We start from the raw sequence: 17076 nt of genomic DNA, 5'->3' as shown, positions 1-17076 counted from the left end.
TATGATAAACAGTGAATTCTGTGAGAATGTCATTTACCTTTAGGGCGCTTTAGGATCTTGAATTTGAATAAATGCATTGCCACAATTTTAGCCCATCTACTGCAAAATGTCAACTTTCAAATGGCACCAAAACTGACCCAAGCAGCTCATTACCGTCGCAAAGTCACTTAAGTAAAAAAAAATGGTCAATACATTTTCGACAACTCAATAAATACAGTGGGGCTGGCATTCTATAAAATATGATCGACTTCTTACGACAACAACAAAACACCAAAACATGAATTAGCGTTCAAATGTCTTTGGATATGTTACACTTACGCTAAAAAGATTTCTTAGTGCTTCAAGAACGATGGGCGCCGAATGTTGTTTAAAGTAGTCCATGGTCGCCTTCTGATTGTCGTTCAGATCGGTGTGGGTAGACATTGCTTGAAGCCCAAATATCCACTGATACAGACGCCGATTAAGGCCCATATCTCTTCGAAGCAGTACGACGAGCGACGACGTGCATAGCCGAATGCGATCCTTCTGCTCAAGAACGCATTTATCGAGAGGGAAACCACCGAGAATAAAATCAAGGGTGTTACGCTGCACCAGAATGGATGTATCCTGCAGTGACGAGCAAACCGCCTCCACCATACAATCTCGGTCAGTGCCGAGAAATTCCATCTGTTCTTCCATCGACAAGTTTCTGTCGAATTTCGACACAACGAAGGTCACCGCAGGCAGACGGATGGCAGGATTGCAGAGCACGCATTTCCACAGGCAACCGTAGAAGTACTGCATGCCCACCCCTGTTTGAAGGTCATTGGTCAAGAGTACATGAGCTGATCTAGTTCGGTTATGTTAAGAGCTAGATTTTGTTTTTCTCTAAATAAAAATAATGAAACAGCTGTACGCATAGACTAAATCCACGAAGAGTAATCGTCTAACATTCGGTTAAATAACAATCGAACTTTTTTTTAATCTTAAAAATAAGAAATAAGTGAAATAAAAATATTTCACTTTAATTCTTTAGCTATATCATATATACACGCTTCGATAACTTGGTAGTGTTAGACATTGATCTACTGTATTATTGTCGTTAGTGAGATTCTCAAAAGATAAGAGGTCCTATACCTTTAGCAACATTGACAAGAAGAACGTTAACGCGATCGAAGAATTCTCCGCCTTCTTCCATGCCCGGTAATACTCCGACTAAAAAACCGTTTAATCCCGGCCGTAGTTTTTCTCCCAATGGTATAAAGTGATCTTCATAGAGTTTGAGCAGAAGAGGCTTCACATTCATTGCTGCATGGCCGAGAAGTGGGAATAAACCAGCGGAATAAATAAAGAGGTCGTGTGCTAGTCGTTCACGGCCAATACAGCGAAAGATGATGTCGTACGTCTCGAGAGCCTTGAGATGCACCCCAAATGGCAGGACAGGATGCATACACTGTGCCAATCGTTTGCCAATAATGATCCGCTTCGGTATGACGGGATATTTCGTGTTCGTCTGCAATAGCTGATGTAGAAATGACGTGGGTAGGCAACGAAGTGTTGAACATGATAAGAGCTAGGAATGCCATTTTTATTTGAACAAAAACTAGAACTATCGCTTCAATAGATAAAACTCGCGCTTGTGTATGCATGCATTTTCGACATTAGTAAAATGCGTTTGACGCCATTAAATGTAATGTGTATGCTGGTTAATAGCCATCACAGCCCCGTGTTGCAGGCGCTGCTGAGACAGATCGCCGCATCTAGCGTAAGCTGATGTGTTATATCATAAAAGCGTTCAGTTCATGACAAGTAGAGAATGTAAAGAAAGTTAAAATAGACTAAAAAGCAATAGTTATTCCCTAATAATTGTCTTTTCGAATTTAAATTCGTTAGAACTCTTATTGTGGATAGGTTCTATTATCACACCTGGTCGTTTTCAAAAGGTACATCTAAAAAATGCCTCGTAAATCCCCCATATCATAGATAATTTATGATACAAATGTGTGAACACAACGCAAGCCGTTGTAGAGTACCTTGTTGAGTTTACTTAACGAGGAGATGAGGTCTTGCCATTCAGACGTAGTCTCGAAGCACTTAAGCGCTTTGTCGACCTGACCGATGTAGCTTTTGTATTTTGTGTCTTGTAAAAGTTCGGCCTCCTCGGCCTGCATCGCCGACAGGGAGCTAGGCCCCGTGGGACCACCGGCGCCCCCTGCTAGGCCCGACGCACTCATCTCGGCAGCGGCACTACCTGCACCACCTCCCGCGATACTTCCTCCAGCACCTAAGGACGCGCCACTTCCAGCGGCGGTCCCGCCACCTGGACCGCTCACTTGCCTATGTGATAGCAATGAAAAAGGGGAATGAAGTAAACGTAAGTAATTGTGACGATTAGTTGTACTTGTTTGTCGTCATTTTGAATAGTGCGCCTTCGACATCGAAATATTGAAAATTTTGTATTAATAATTTTTCTAATACTTCTAGATTATTCAATTGAACAAAAATGCTAATGTGCCATATGACATGGCTCTTATTTCTAGCGCAGAAACGATTGGTAATTTTAAAATCTTTTTTTATCAGCTGAGAATTAATTCGATAATCGAGACCTGATTAGTGAGTTTCCGGATATTATAAAGCACTTAAGGGCAACAACCTTGAGTCGATCAAAAGTACCGAAATAAAATCACGAACACTTGCATCTAATCAAAATCATTACTACGCTTTCTGCTTTAACAAAGTCAAATTGGTAATCGACATTTTATGGAGCCAACCTGACGCCGGAACTGCAATGGGATAATGACCTCAGCTTTAGAATCTAATGCGAATGTTTTTAACTAAAGTTCCTCTGTCGTTAAACACACACAAAGCTACAAATATGTACAACAGTTACTCGCTGCAACTCGTTCCGTTTGTAAATACTTCACCTTCAATTTCAACAATATTTAAACCCGTTTTTATTGTTATTAAGTTTTAATACGTGAAACTGGCATCCCACCACATGTTGAAACGCCATGAAAATACTTATGACTTCTAACTAATTTGAACTTGTTCCCTTAATCGCATTGTGCCTCATATTGGTGGTTCAAGGTATCTTATAAAGACGCCAAGTAAGCCACTTATTTGATTACTTATTTTGCCTATTCCCTGCTTCACCTGAAGACTTCAACTTCCAACGGCTTCTAGTACGACACGGACCTGTTTCATTGTGAAATATGAATTCATTCAGAGAAGGTCAACCATACATTTCTTCCAGATAAATACATGATTTCGAGGGATATCTAGCGGCATTCCCCGTGGGACAACTACGCTTATCAAATCAAAATATTTCTCTCTGTCGTCTATCATATATCGTCTTTGTCATTTTGTTAGATGCGCAGACATTAGAGCAACGGTGTAAACATTAAGTTTGTTGAGAATCAAACGAAAACATAATGGATCTTTATTTGGAAATGATAGATTATACATTCGATATAATATCTCATTGTATATAACGATTCAGCCCAATCTGCAATGCGCTGTTTTCTATTGTATATACGACAGGTAATAAAACAAAGCATGAGTCACATGTTTACGAGAACCGCACTACGAAAGCAGTAGTTTCGACGATGTCAAAAGCAGAACGTTAACATTGCGATTGATACTTGGATCACACTTAGATACTATGACATTGTCGTACAACTCCTCGTTCTTATCAGTTATCACCTAAAAAATTGTTCCATTGAAGTAGACTGTTTATAACAGTTCTTTTCTAGAAAAAAAACTTTCACATGGTGATCTTTTTCTACTTCTGCATTTGGTTACGTTGTGCTAATTTATCTTATAGAAACTCGCAGGTTTATCATTCGCAACGATCAGGTAAGTTAGAGGGACAATACCCTGCTTAATCTTCCTAAATAATCACAGAGCAAAAAGTGTCTGCATTGAAACGACCACTTCTCTTGTACGCGATAAAAATGACTGGCCAGAAACCTGTGTCCTCTTCCAATTCTTAGTGGGACCCACCTTAAAGCAGAACCCGAAGCTGAAACGCTCCTTCTGACGTGATGCTATGAATCCAATACAGAACCACGTATTGTTCGCATCTCTTTAAAAATGCCGAGATACGGCATACTTGCACAAATTCTGTTTTGAGCAGTAGTCAACAGCTGGCTGAGGCTAACACACCTCAGTACTCACATACGTAGATAGTACAATGGAAATTTAAAACAATGCCTAGAAATGTGTATATATATATATGTCAGCTAAGTAATCCTCTTCACCAAAGCGAGGGTGGATCGCACGTAATGGAATGTAATTTCTAATCTATCATTTCAATCGTTATGAGCTCAACAACTTTGATATGCGAGTTTCCCATGTGAAAATTTTAAGTCAAGCAGTATGAATAGGGAAATAGACAAAGTTCTGTTACCTGCAACAGCGTATGTTTCGACAGACCTCTAGCTACACAATTTTCACCAGCCATTGGAAAAAAAGAACGCACACAACCGAACCCGCTACTCTGGCTTCGCCTTACTTGGAACTTGTCCAAAGCGGACAATAGCTGAATAATTGAAAAGGAAAAACTATGCTGGCAACGGCCGACGGAAACCTATGAATATATCTGAAGGACAAAAAAGGTGGCGTCATTTGCCACACGTGAGGCAAACCAGTGCATCACTGACTGCTGGTATAAGGGTGAACGTCATTGTGCCGTCCAGTCGACTGTTACTATATTAGCAACACAATTATTTTTCGTTTGCTCTCGTACAGAAAAGTGACCCGTTTATTTAATATACTCCCATCGGTGCCGCGCATTAAATACTAGATATATGCAAAATTTTTAAATAAATAAGCTGTTCTGCTGGACCCGGAACCTATGCGGCATAACAATAACAAGATCCGCAAAATTTATTACGTTGCTATGAAACGCGTTCCATTTTTCGCTGCTAGGTGTTTAAAATACTTGGAAAACGCGATAACCGCCGCAGTCTATCGATGTCAGCAACCGATCCCATAGTAGCGCAATGAATTACTAAGCCATTAATCATGTAATCAAAATGCTAGATAAAAGTCTATCTACAGGAGCACTTGATAGCTTGAGTTGAAAGGCTTTTATGATTTTTTTTTATTGAATTGGATGGAATGGTTTGATCCTCATGCGTCCACATGAGATTTAAATGTACAGCACGAGTATGTTGAGCCCAGCCACAGTCCCTTTATCGATATTTTTATAATTGTGTGAATAAATCATTCTGATCAAACCAATAGGACAAAGCGTTTTGGGACAAAAAGTTTTGGGACAAAGCGACAGGAACTACGTAATTCTATGAAAAATACCGCATCAACTCAGAGAAAATTTTGCACATATATATTGAGTCTGTGAAAGCGATACTTGTTCCTTCTTAATTTATTAAGTTTTTGTGCTTGATATCTTTGCTTTCAAATGCAACTGGCTAAAATCGTCGGAATATGGGTGGAGACCCAAAACGTCTAAGCGAGGACCTTCTTTCATTTGGTGACATCCAAACGTCAGTGGTATTTGTAAAATGCTATAACAAGCTTTCGTTGTAAAGGATAACAGCGAAACAGTTTTCAGCCCATTCGAATATCTCAGAACGACTGAAGAGGTAAATAGTCATCATTGGCTTGATCTAGATTGTCCGCTGCCATAATAACAAGTGCTCGAAGGACTGTAAGCTATAATACAGGCTCGGTAGTGCAGAAAGGACGAACAACGTTTGTTTTTGAGGATACCGAATGCTACGTCTTTCTCGGCTTATGGAAATAGTGATATACTCGAAAACATGAATAATTTCGTAAAATTAGAACTTTAAATGCACAAATGGTCATAAATTGGTCACATTGGGCAAAATGCTTTCTTTTTTTCGTTTATTTACACTTTTTGCTGGCCTCTATTATCATCTCAGAAATCGACTTGGAAATTTGAACGCCATATATGTCTCGGTGGTCTGTATTTATCGAACTCGCTCGCAGGCGCACAGTTTGCCCGGGTATCTATAGACAGTTGTTCGTCGATTACGGTGCGTTGAAGTGTATCAACAATTGGAGAGGATGATGATCCGCATTACGTAGCCAAAATTAGTGAATAGAGGTAAACCATTCCTACTGCACGATAGAATGCTAACTCACAGAGCAAAAATGGCTTTTTCGTCATTTTCAACTTATGCTCTCTGTCGTTTACCATTTTCAGGACACAATAGTCCCACAAGTTACTTACTTCGAAATCTCGACAACATAGTCATAATTATAAGGTTACCGGGTTATCGAAATTGAGACCTCGTGGAATGACGTATTCTAGATTTTTAGAGCAACAGCATAGTGCCATGAATAATAACGCTGTACACCCCAACTGGAAACAAAAGAACCAAACCTGTGAAAAAGAGTATGAGAAGCTGGAGCTCAGTATATCATGGGTTTCGTCCACATGTAGACTATTAATTTTGTGAGACCATCAATTCCGACATCTGCCTTTATAATATAAAAGGAACTAACTAAACAGGTTAAACTGCTTATGTGCTCCTAATAATGTGATTATAAGAAAACTCCCGTAACGCCTTTATGCTACGCATTTATGTAATATTTATGTAATATATCATATCTGCACAGATCGTTGGATGACTCCGCCTATACAAAACAACCTCAAAAGATCTCCTATCCTTTTCCAGACAATATCGGTTGCAGTGTTATGGCTGAATCCTTATACCCCATTCTATTATTCTGCTGAATGCATGATTTTCGACGGACGTAGAATAAATGCACACTTTGGCATCATATGCTTTACCTCGTAGTAGGTTTTGTTCCTACAGTGAAACCCATGCGGTATTTTCTCGGTAAAAGCTTCCTTCAGCCGCCACAAATGTAAGCTCTAGCCATGCTAACTTAATCGGTTTCTCTACGACTGCTATTTGCTCGTTATGTTTTGACATTTGACTTATTAGCCTTGACTTAATGGGCGCTCTGGAAGCTTCCTATCTAGCGCAAACACTTCAACCTCTTAAAGACGTGAAATTTTTTTTAAGATGGGTTATACCAGGGATACTCTATGGAACAACAAAGAGCTACGAACTCGATCGATAAGGCGACGAGGATTTTTGCGGTTGTAAGATAAAGGTTCAAGGAAACCAACTGTCGTCAACGAGACAACTGATGGCATTTCTACACAGCTTTGTGGCTTTAGGCCATATGCATTTGGCAAAGACCTGCCAAACAAGTAACCACCAGAGAACCTGGTCAATTCAAGACCCGCTCGTCACATTTTTGGTCTCGTTTTTAGCAAGTTGAAACACGAAGTGATTTATCACTTCACTATAAGTCACGAAGATCTCGACAGTGCCGATTCGATCAGTCGCTGTTGTTTTGACTCCCTTAAGTACCGGCTTGCTAGTCGGCAACAATGTTTGAAAATTCTCTCAAAGTTAGTTGTCATCTCTCGTGAGCATAAAAGTGGGAGATAAGTTTTACGAAAACAACCAAGCAACACTACGTTTTTTCTTAATATATACTGGCCATATTTGACGAAATGTTCGCTCTAAACTATTAAACATATTCATTGGACAACAAGCAAAATCATAGATCTGTTGAATACTATTTCAACCTTTAAAAACACCGAACGTCTCCTCCGTTATTACTGGCAAAAAAAAGAGCCCAAATTCTTTGATCGAGTTCCGCATCTCGAGATACGCATTGCGTTTCCTAAGACTAACTAAAACCCAGATACATTGGCAAACCAGTAAAAGGTTATTAATAATTAGTTCATTACTATCATTATTACTGACGAAAATAAAAAGTAATTTTTATCCAGGTAACATAGGGTACTGCCCTGAACGTTATAAGATCTAATCTCAGAAATAAGAGTACAATTTTGTGCCTCTATGGTACCGCGTCTTGCTTCTAAGCTACTAGTTGTTCACAATCGGAATTATTCTTCTTAATATACAACACTTTTTTGTAACTTAACAAGCACTATTGCATTATGTCAATCAATAAAAATGTTTTATCGTTCATCATAAGGCCAAGTATATATATCTATATATATAGAACGCTATAAATTTTTCTAAAAGATAAGCAAAAGGTAGTGAGTCCAATAGCCATCGGATGAGTCAGAGTCAGCGTTTTCGTTTCCCACGTTAATCCTTGTATGTTGTGTATTTATTTGTTCAAAAGCAATACCGAATGAGTTTTTACTGGGTGTGTAGTCAGACCACTTGAATGGGAAAATGTCGTCAAGTCGAGAACGGTGTGAGTGAAGCACTCACGTGCTTAACGCCTTCCAAAGAAAAAAGAATAGCGCAAAAACCTGTTTAGTCAGGCTGCCACGTTCGCCAGCGATGTATTACATTTCTGTTCTAATAATGCTGATAGCGTAAGGCAGCCCTTTCCAATGCTGCGATGATGAACCAGCTGGTGCTCGTTCCATGGCTACATCACCCTGTGCATTACAAAGCAATGTAACGAATGAAAAAGGCGCGCAACGAGACGACTTCGATAATGGTATTGTTGTCAAATCAGCTGAGCCTTATGTGTGTCAGCTAACCAAGAGATTTATGATTAAGCTTAGGATTGAAATCAAGCCTAATATCGACAGTTGTGCGTGATGTAAATAACGGGAGGCGGAGGTTGGACTGCTGGTGATTCATACATTTCTACATATATCTAAAACATTGCCTATTTTGTGGTATAAATAACAAGTATAGGTGGTTATTCGTACACTATACGGGCTGAACCGTTAGTTCTTTAGAATAAAGATTCTAAAAACTTATTTTAGAAAACATGACCGCAACAGCAGCGTTGCATAGGCTGATCTATCAGACGAATTGGTTCAGTTAGTTTCGCAATAACATCATTAAGAATCGCTCCACCGCAGCCCCTGACTTTTAATGAAAACAGAACCACCTTTCTGGAACGCAATGGAGAGTCAGCCCATTATGTTCTATCGCTGAGATACGAAAACTAATTGGTCGCAGGTAATTAAACAAGAATCATTCGTTAAGTACCTCACCTCAGAAATGATACGAACTTTATTTAGCGCAATCTTGCATATTTTGACGCGTTGAGACGTCAGGTGATGACTTGTGAGCTAACGAACAGAATTAGAAAAACCTACTATCGGTATCCGACACACAGAAGCGGATGAACCTTTATAGAACCGCTAGTAATTTGTAATGTTTCATCCTCTAATCAATTCGTTGTATTGTTAATTATCGGCATTTTTTTGCTGAAATCAATTATGTCAATCCCGTTATAATATGGTACTAACCTATTTCTTGTTCTTCTCGACGACATTCTTCCTAAGGCCCGACGATTTTCAACGGAACTCATACCTTGCTGTAACTATCATCCATAAACTCACTTTTCTAACATGAACAAGAATGAACACCACCAACTTTTCAATGATAAATGAAGTTACAGGCAAAAACGCGAATACTTTCGCAAGTGGCTGCCACTGTATTCAAGCTCAACTTCTACACTCGAACGATACAAGGTAACGTCTTGAAACATTACAACTGAACTGATCTTGCTTCCGGTGCTTCTCTCCTAGGGATCAGTGAACATAACAAAGCCACTACCGGCGGTACAATCGCATTGATACCTTTGCTTCCTGGGTACTAATTAACACGCAAAGATAAAAGTGCAGTTCTTGCTAAAATGAATTTCTGTTGATGAGAAAAGCTTACTAGAATCAAATACAGCACCAATGTTGGCAGCAGCAGTAATTTCTACCGATGCCGTATCGCCACCATCTTAGCTCATGCATCTGGTGGCACGTGCTGCCCACTACCCGTCCCAGCCGAGTCGTGTAGTATCCACCACGAACGCAACAATATTAAATACAACAATCACTTAGCCCCCTCTAACAATGCCAGCAGTGAGTACGCAGTAGCAGGAGCGCGGCATCGCCTCGCACCTGGTACATACACAGAACACATGGTCGCACAGATTGCCCCATCGATGCATCGTTCACGGAAGAGAATACAGAGAGAAAAAACATTACAGCCAAATACGACGGGCAAACAGGCCAACAAATTGGTCGCGGCAGCAGCAACTACCGCTGTCGTCATCGCCGCGACAGTCAACTGGCTCAATCACCCTTTCCCCTAGCGCGCACAACCATCGCGAGGACGACGAGACCTGGATATGAACACCTTCATTGGGGGTGACCACTGTCTCCTATCAAGCCTTTCCATTTCCTGTCGTTTCAAACACCTACTCTATACGCCACTTCACGCTAGTACACGTACATGACACAGCTTATAGCGTTCAGTCTAATCAATCGTCTCAGCCTTGTCGTTTTGCTGTTTTTTGTGTTGCCGCTGCAACTGCCGCCGTTCTCGCTTTTAACACTTTAATTTCCTAGCGTTTCTCGTCCGTTCTTGTTGCGTTCTCGTGGTGGTGGCCGCGGCGGCGGCGGCAGCAGTCAAATTAGAATTAGCCGTTGTAAATTGACGGTCACAGACCTGCCTCACGTACCCGATGCGGGGAAGAGGTATAGATTTAATGAAAAGGTGACGGCGATTAAGAATTGCTCTATCGCAAATTCTCTGTGGACTATGTTAGCGTAGTGAGTGGTAATTGGCTGACAGTTTGGTGACCCTAAACGACGACAGCACCCCTACGAGAGCCTAAAGCAGTGCACGGCAATCTTCAATGGCAGTTGTTGCAACGATCGCGGCACGCCGCTGCTCCTGCAATCTCATTATTAGAATATCCACGCACACCCGCCATGCGTCCGAAGGTCAGGGACGTCATAGCATAAAAAGAGTATTGAGTTCGTCCTAGAAACGTCAGCAGTATCAGCAACTGGGATCAGCAACAAGTGATACCTTTACGCGTTAGTCGTGGGTTGGCTAGTATCAAGAACTCAAGGAACCCCGTTGCACGAACTCGCAGCGATTACGTTGACCGTCGTGGTAACAGTGATCGTCAATGACACCGAATCGAGAGCGATATACTCGGCTTTTTCCCCCTCCGGACGGAACGCCGCACCCGGCGCCACTAATGCCCCTCCAGCTGGATCGCTACTCTCGACGATAACTACCCGAGCTACCATTAGCAAACTTATAAGAGCTCTATCCGCCACTTTAGGCTACGCTAGAATTCGTGTTGTTGTTCTTCTGCTGCAACTGTTTTTGCCCTCCTCCTCTCAATGATGACCAACTACCGCCAAGTACCTCGGCAGCAACAGCGCAGGCCTCTGCCGCTGCGAAACTACTGTTGCCGAAACTACGTAAAAGGTGACGAAAAAATGCTTCAACGCATAACCTCGTTAGAGGACAGAGATGGACATCCAATTGATCTGTCCCGTAAGGGGGCTGAGATGAATAAAAGCTAGCTTTGAAAGCTGCCCCTGCTGCTGTTCGCTGATGAGCGTTTCAGTTCTGTTCAAGGTATACCAACGCCGTTGTACACATTATGTGAATGCTGATTCGGCCGTTCGTCCTCTGCTCCGCTTATATTCGGTGTGTTATTATCCACAGCATGTAAGCCTGTCCCTTGAGGCAGATTCTAGATCGATCAAATCGTGCTGGAGCCAACTCCGCGTGGACGCCCTGACAGTCAGCTTTGAGCAGTTGGTGAGTTTTTCTATTTGTGTGCCTGTTTAGCCAGTCTACCTATGGCTATTTGGCCTATCGATTTGCACCTGCTAAAACCTGCTGAAAAATAACAAGTGGTTTTGGCAGCTATTTACGTAGGGAATAGTGATTGCGGCGAAATCAGGACGTGGGAGTGAAACGTTAGCACATGTCGAGCTAGTCTAAAATGGCGCCGGTCGCGACAGTTACGTGACCACCAAGGCTGTTACCAACTGTCTCAGCATTAAAACCGATACGCGGTAGGTAACGACTGGGTATGTGCTATTACAACGAACGCTATCGTTGTGGGATGTGGGATAACAACCGCACCCTTAGATTCACGAGCGTGTCCGACAGCAAAAACAACAAGGCGTTATAAAATAGTGAACGTCGCGGAAGCCCGTTTTCGTTACTGTTTGACAACCTTCTACGAAGTCCTGCTTCAAAGGACCAAAGATATCTCGAGCAGTAAATAGAGCATCGCATGAAATAGACATAAGGAAACTGTATCGGCTAATCTTCAACGCTGCATAGAGATAGGGATTCCGGCCGGGGGTTCGCAACCGTGATACATTCCTCATTCAACAAGGATTTCTAGAACAAGTTAGTCTCCTCTAATTAATTAAGCCGGTAAGTCTGCATCAGGTCTTCATGGTTTGCATAATAAACAACTGTCGCTTACAAAAAATATATAGATAAAAAAATATAGATCTATGACTAACCTGTGACAGGATTAATGACATTAGCTCATTCTAGTTATTACGATGTTTGCAAGCGAGCTCTACAAGTATGAATAGACATTTCATGGATTGAAGTGGACATGGAGTGGATTTAAGATACGCGGTGTTATTATGTATATCTAGATTTTGCTATTATATAGTTTTGTAATTAGCCTCATGCCATTTTAAGGAGAGAGGACTTATTTTGGTAACGCAGAAAGTGTAAAAAATGTTAAGCAATCGACACAAGCTAACATTCTACTACTTTCGAAATTACCATCTAATGAGAAGCATCACGAGGGTACGACGCCTGGTGTAAATAATATTACGCGAAAATATTCTACGAAAAGGGTATTTCCGTTGGGTCAAGTCATTCGATATTGAACGTATGCTTGAGCGGCCTTTAGTTGGGACTTAAAATCCTAAAAAAAAAAATAAAAAAATTAAAAAAAAATAAAAAAAAATTAAAAAAAAATAAAAATCCGCGAAGATTTTTATCTTCGCGGATCTGATAAGGATTTACGTAAACTTTCGTGAGGTGTTCTTATTAGACTTCGCGGCACACATTCATCAAAATTTACGTGCACGCCTAGTGCTAGTATGAATGCCCATACTGGGTACAACGACATGTGTTATAGCGCTATATTTCTAATTGAGTTGTATTTAATAGGGCCGACAAGTAGCACGATGTGTACTGAAGATTTCTTTTTACATGGCCACGACGATAAGCGAACGGCCACGCAATAGAAAGCGTGCAGGTAACAGTTCATATTAGAAATGCAGCAAGTAGTGTGAAGGGGTGAACAGCTTAGGGCTTTTACCAGTTGTAAGATCTATCTAAACTGACGTTTAAGTGAATAATAATTAGAACTGTTTTATCGACTGTTCGTCAATGCGTTTAATTGCATTTATGTTGCCAATTTGTAACGGACTATCCTGACTGAAAGGCCTGAATTCCCACAAGCAAAACACGACAATGGGGTAATTTATCAATAGACTATGGCAAGCGCGCTGCTGGTATGTCAAGGATAATTATGAATCGTCGTTGGAGGTTCTGATGACGTACGTTTCAGTCGCTTTCCAAAAAACAAAAATTTCGCCCGTGTCAGTCGTGCACCTATTGTAGTGTGTTCGTTTTCATTGTTTTTTTTTTTTGTTTTTTGATTTTGCATTATTTCCAAGGTTTTAGATCTACAACATACCGCACATTCATCACTCAGCTTTTTTGGGAATTCACGTGAAAATTTTCGATAGGCACATTGTCACTTGCAGAAGGTGTTTGTGCCGAAGATGAGCGTCGACCTATATACAAGTGAAATAGATTTTGACCACAGACCACACATTTCGCAGTACGGGCTACGAATGCTGCATGTGGAACGCGTTCGAAAGAATATACTGTCATGGACTGAGCCATGGGGTACAATTAGCTAACAGATTTGGCAACAGACTAGCCAACTGTATTGCGGTGAGAAATCCCGGTAGATCTGGGTTATAGAGCAACGGAAATTATTGCTCGAAACGACTAGAGAAAATTAAGTCAGTCATACAACCAGTTGATCGGCCTAATTGACAGGATTTGATAGCATTAGCGAACATATTATTCTATTGGAATGAATTTGGCTAAAGTTTAGAGCCCACAGAAGTCGCAGGGATATAACTGGTGAGATATGCATTTGTTTACTTTATCTATCATGTAATACCTCATGGAAATGACACCCGACTTCGAGGGGCACAGTTCTCACGAAACTGATCTCCAAAAGCAGGTAATACTAAGATCACGTATAGTTTTCTCTATGGTTGCTAGCTACATGTGGCACAGAATCAAAGTTCAATTCTGCATAATATAAACTGTGACCATGTGTACAGGCAGCTGTTCCAGGTTTGCTTCTGCTCAGCAAACGATTGTGCACCTAGCGACCTATTTATGGATGGTATTTCTACGGGCCAACCTTCTCTGTCAAATCTGCTGAAACACTTCTAGGTTCTATGCATAGTATTTTCCGTGTCGAGTACAGAGGAAACAAGTGTTTACGAACAGTCAGCTGCCATTCGTAACCAGAGCTGTTCTATACACATATGTGACTTCAGTCGATTTCGATAGATTCTATGTTACCAGCGGCTTTTTTAAAATTCATCACTGATGGATGGACCTCATCGACCCATAACAACAATGAGGACAACATTTACGATTTGCGTTTAAATCACCGAGAGTCAAAAGGCATTGGCACCCTAAATTAAGATAAATCAGAGCAGAATAACCTTCTTTCTTTAAAGTCACTAAGATATCTTGTAGTCTCTAAAAGCACAAATCTCTTTTACAGCATTCACAAGTATGTAATTTCCAAGTGTGTTTTTGTGTTACGTTTGTTTAATGTTTTTTGATCGGTTGACTAATTGCACGATACCCTGTCCTCACCTAGGCGCGCACAATATGTAGCTGCCTCTCTATCCCAAACTACACAGAATTTATTTCTTACTCGTATTGCGTATGGCGTATACCGCAGTGCATCTTCCAAGCGGACCAAACATAATGGACCATAAAGTGGACCAAAAAATAAATGACAGCAGGTCATTCCAAACGTAGCGGACTGCCTGCTCTTATATATCTCTATTGTTTCGTAACATTATTATATTAATTATTATTTTCATGTTACTATATTTTACTAATTTAGTAAATTAGTTAAAAAAAGTTCCTGTTCTTTTTTGCAGTTAAGTTTGCACTCGACTTCAGCATTCCACGGAATTGATGCTTTTTCGCGTTGGCAATGGTCGGCGGTTTGGCTTGACCTCCTTATTCATGTAACGAAGTTCCGTTGTCGGCAGCGTTAGCGGATACAAGAAACAATCCGCAGCAATAAACAGGTTCAGGAAAACAGATAGCAAGAGAGTGAACTGTTTTCACTTGATCGAATCCCTTTTTCCCCACTTAGAGCAACAGTAACAGCAACCACAATAGCAACAACAATAGCTCTACTTGAAATGCCAGCCGACGTCGACCATTAGTTATCACTGCGTTAAAACAAAGCAACTATCATTGTTTATGCCGTTGTTATTGTCCCTACTGAACGGTTGAGTGCGCCGATAGTTCCAGGTTAGAGCTCCCTGTAGTGGAATATCCTAATCAATCTATAGGCAAATTTACCTCTTCGTTTTTAAGGTGACTCAGTTCAGTGACCAAGTGTGCAGGTGGACACACCTACGTGTCCAAAGAGCGAACGACAAATGTTTGTAATACTATGTTTAAGGCAATAATGCTGAAACAAATGTCTGCTCATATGAGGCTTATGCTGAATAATATAACATTGTCACCGCAATTATTATTTGTTACCCAGAACGTTATGGATGCCTGCGTCGCTTATAATATATCGATTACAAGGGGCCTCAGTCACATTATAAGCAGCCGCAGCGGCGAAACCGACTAATATAGCAAAATATTTCACAATAACTATGCGTATATAACGTCAATGAATATTCCACCGAAGGAGTCCATCAAGAACTCCGTTTATCGATCGCAGCATGTTCGAAACCCGTGGCTCTCGCCGATTTTTTTTTATTTCGCCGATGACAGTTGCTGTGGTGGTATATTGTGTTAAAACTATTTAATGGTGACGACGTATTCAAAGCGCACGATATAATTCCTTGACTGCGCGTAGGAGACACCTCATTGTTGAGGTTTATTCGATGCAGAGTCATGGAGTTGCAAAGGAAACGCGCAGCGGCTGCATCGCTTTGCGGGACGTCGCCGAAGCTGTGTCGGTAGCAACTTCTGGTGCAACTTGTTGTTAACACGCAGAAGTGCGTCAGTACCAGCTACGGCAGGCGATCAAAAGAAGATCATCTGCAGACACCCCGCGAAGAATGGTAAAAATTAAGCGGCCAAGGTAAACTCTGCAGCTGGTACTTCCCTCTTCATTTTGACATGACCTTCCAGTAATCAGGAGTCACTACACGGCAGCAACACGGAGACTCAGCATCATAGTATGCGACGTAGTAAACATATGCTGCTGGTGTTGCCTCAACCGCATGTCGGTACGACAGCCCTCAAAATCTTCTCTTTATTCTTTTTCTTTTTTGGCTGACGTTTTCCCGCCCGGTTCAACAAAGATTGCCCAATATCACCACTGTAGTCATCACGCACACGCGCTTACCCATAGACGTGTGAATACGTCGACAACTGGGCTTGCCATTCCGTTATCTACTTTCGAAACGAAACGAGTCTGTTCTAACGATGTTGGACAATGCTGACTTCCCCTGTACTTGCGATAGACAAGGCAGCACATATGGATACCGGCAAAGGCACGTAGCGGAAATGATACAATGGCTCGGTTTGCTATCAATAGAAGAAAGCGGAAAAATTAATGGTAATCTTACGTTTCTTCTCCAATGGACGTCTCCAATGCAGTGGCTTCGAGCATCGAGTAGCATAGAGTCAAAATAGTCGATAGCTAAAATCACCGCCAATCTGCTCAGCGTCCTCCAATCTAGGCTACTAGAAACATTTAACACCTATTTATTCAGTACCGAAGCTTCAGTTTGGCGTTGATGTTCCAATATATCTCTGAAATGAACTATTGTTTTTAAACAAAGGTAAGCTGGTTGGCGACAGGGTACCGATCCGTTCCGATTAATGTCAATGGCAGCAGATAATGTCAACTTTATATATATCCATGTAATATTACAAATGAAAAACCAAGTCATATGTAGACGCGTGCTTCACCACGGAAAGCAATACAAGACAAGATTGAATCTTGCACTTCCTACCATTTCGACACAATCGGACTTCGATCTTCTGAAGCTGCACTACGATG

General features: G+C 41.2%; 2 protein-coding genes across 7 annotated transcripts in view; one reads left to right on the top strand and one right to left on the bottom strand.

Annotated features, from left to right (window-relative positions):
- Positions 1–17076, bottom strand: part of LOC111245995 (protein DOP1A) — a 70618-nt gene that overhangs the window by 16759 nt on the left and 36783 nt on the right. For 3 of the 5 annotated variants that reach the window (XM_022795131.2, XM_086980660.1, XM_086980658.1), the window contains exons 2-4: positions 2013–2316; positions 1117–1501; positions 319–791 (exon numbers count right to left, since the gene is read on the bottom strand). In XM_022795131.2, the coding sequence (XP_022650866.1) occupies positions 319–791; positions 1117–1501; positions 2013–2316 (1162 nt within the window). Of the gene's footprint in view, positions 1–318; positions 792–1116; positions 1502–2012; positions 2317–3981; positions 4172–9235; positions 10230–17076 lie in introns of those variants that run through there. The other 2 variants (XM_086980657.1, XM_086980659.1) reach the window with 2 other exon arrangements.
- Positions 11291–17076, top strand: part of LOC111245998 (cathepsin L-like peptidase) — a 24349-nt gene continuing 18563 nt past the window's right edge. Inside the window, exon 1 of one of the 2 annotated variants that reach the window (XM_022795138.2) lies at positions 11291–11549. In XM_022795138.2, the coding sequence (XP_022650873.1) occupies positions 11340–11549 (210 nt within the window). In that variant the 5' untranslated portion in view covers positions 11291–11339. The other variant, XM_086980675.1, reaches the window with a different exon arrangement.

The sequence above is a fragment of the Varroa destructor genome, unplaced genomic scaffold, assembly GCF_002443255.2.
Source record: "Varroa destructor unplaced genomic scaffold, Vdes_3.0 BEIS01000002.1, whole genome shotgun sequence".
Taxonomy (NCBI): Eukaryota; Metazoa; Arthropoda; class Arachnida; order Mesostigmata; family Varroidae; genus Varroa; species Varroa destructor.
The sequence above is the reverse complement of the archived record's forward strand: the minus strand, read 5'-3'. Positions and strand labels throughout refer to the sequence as shown.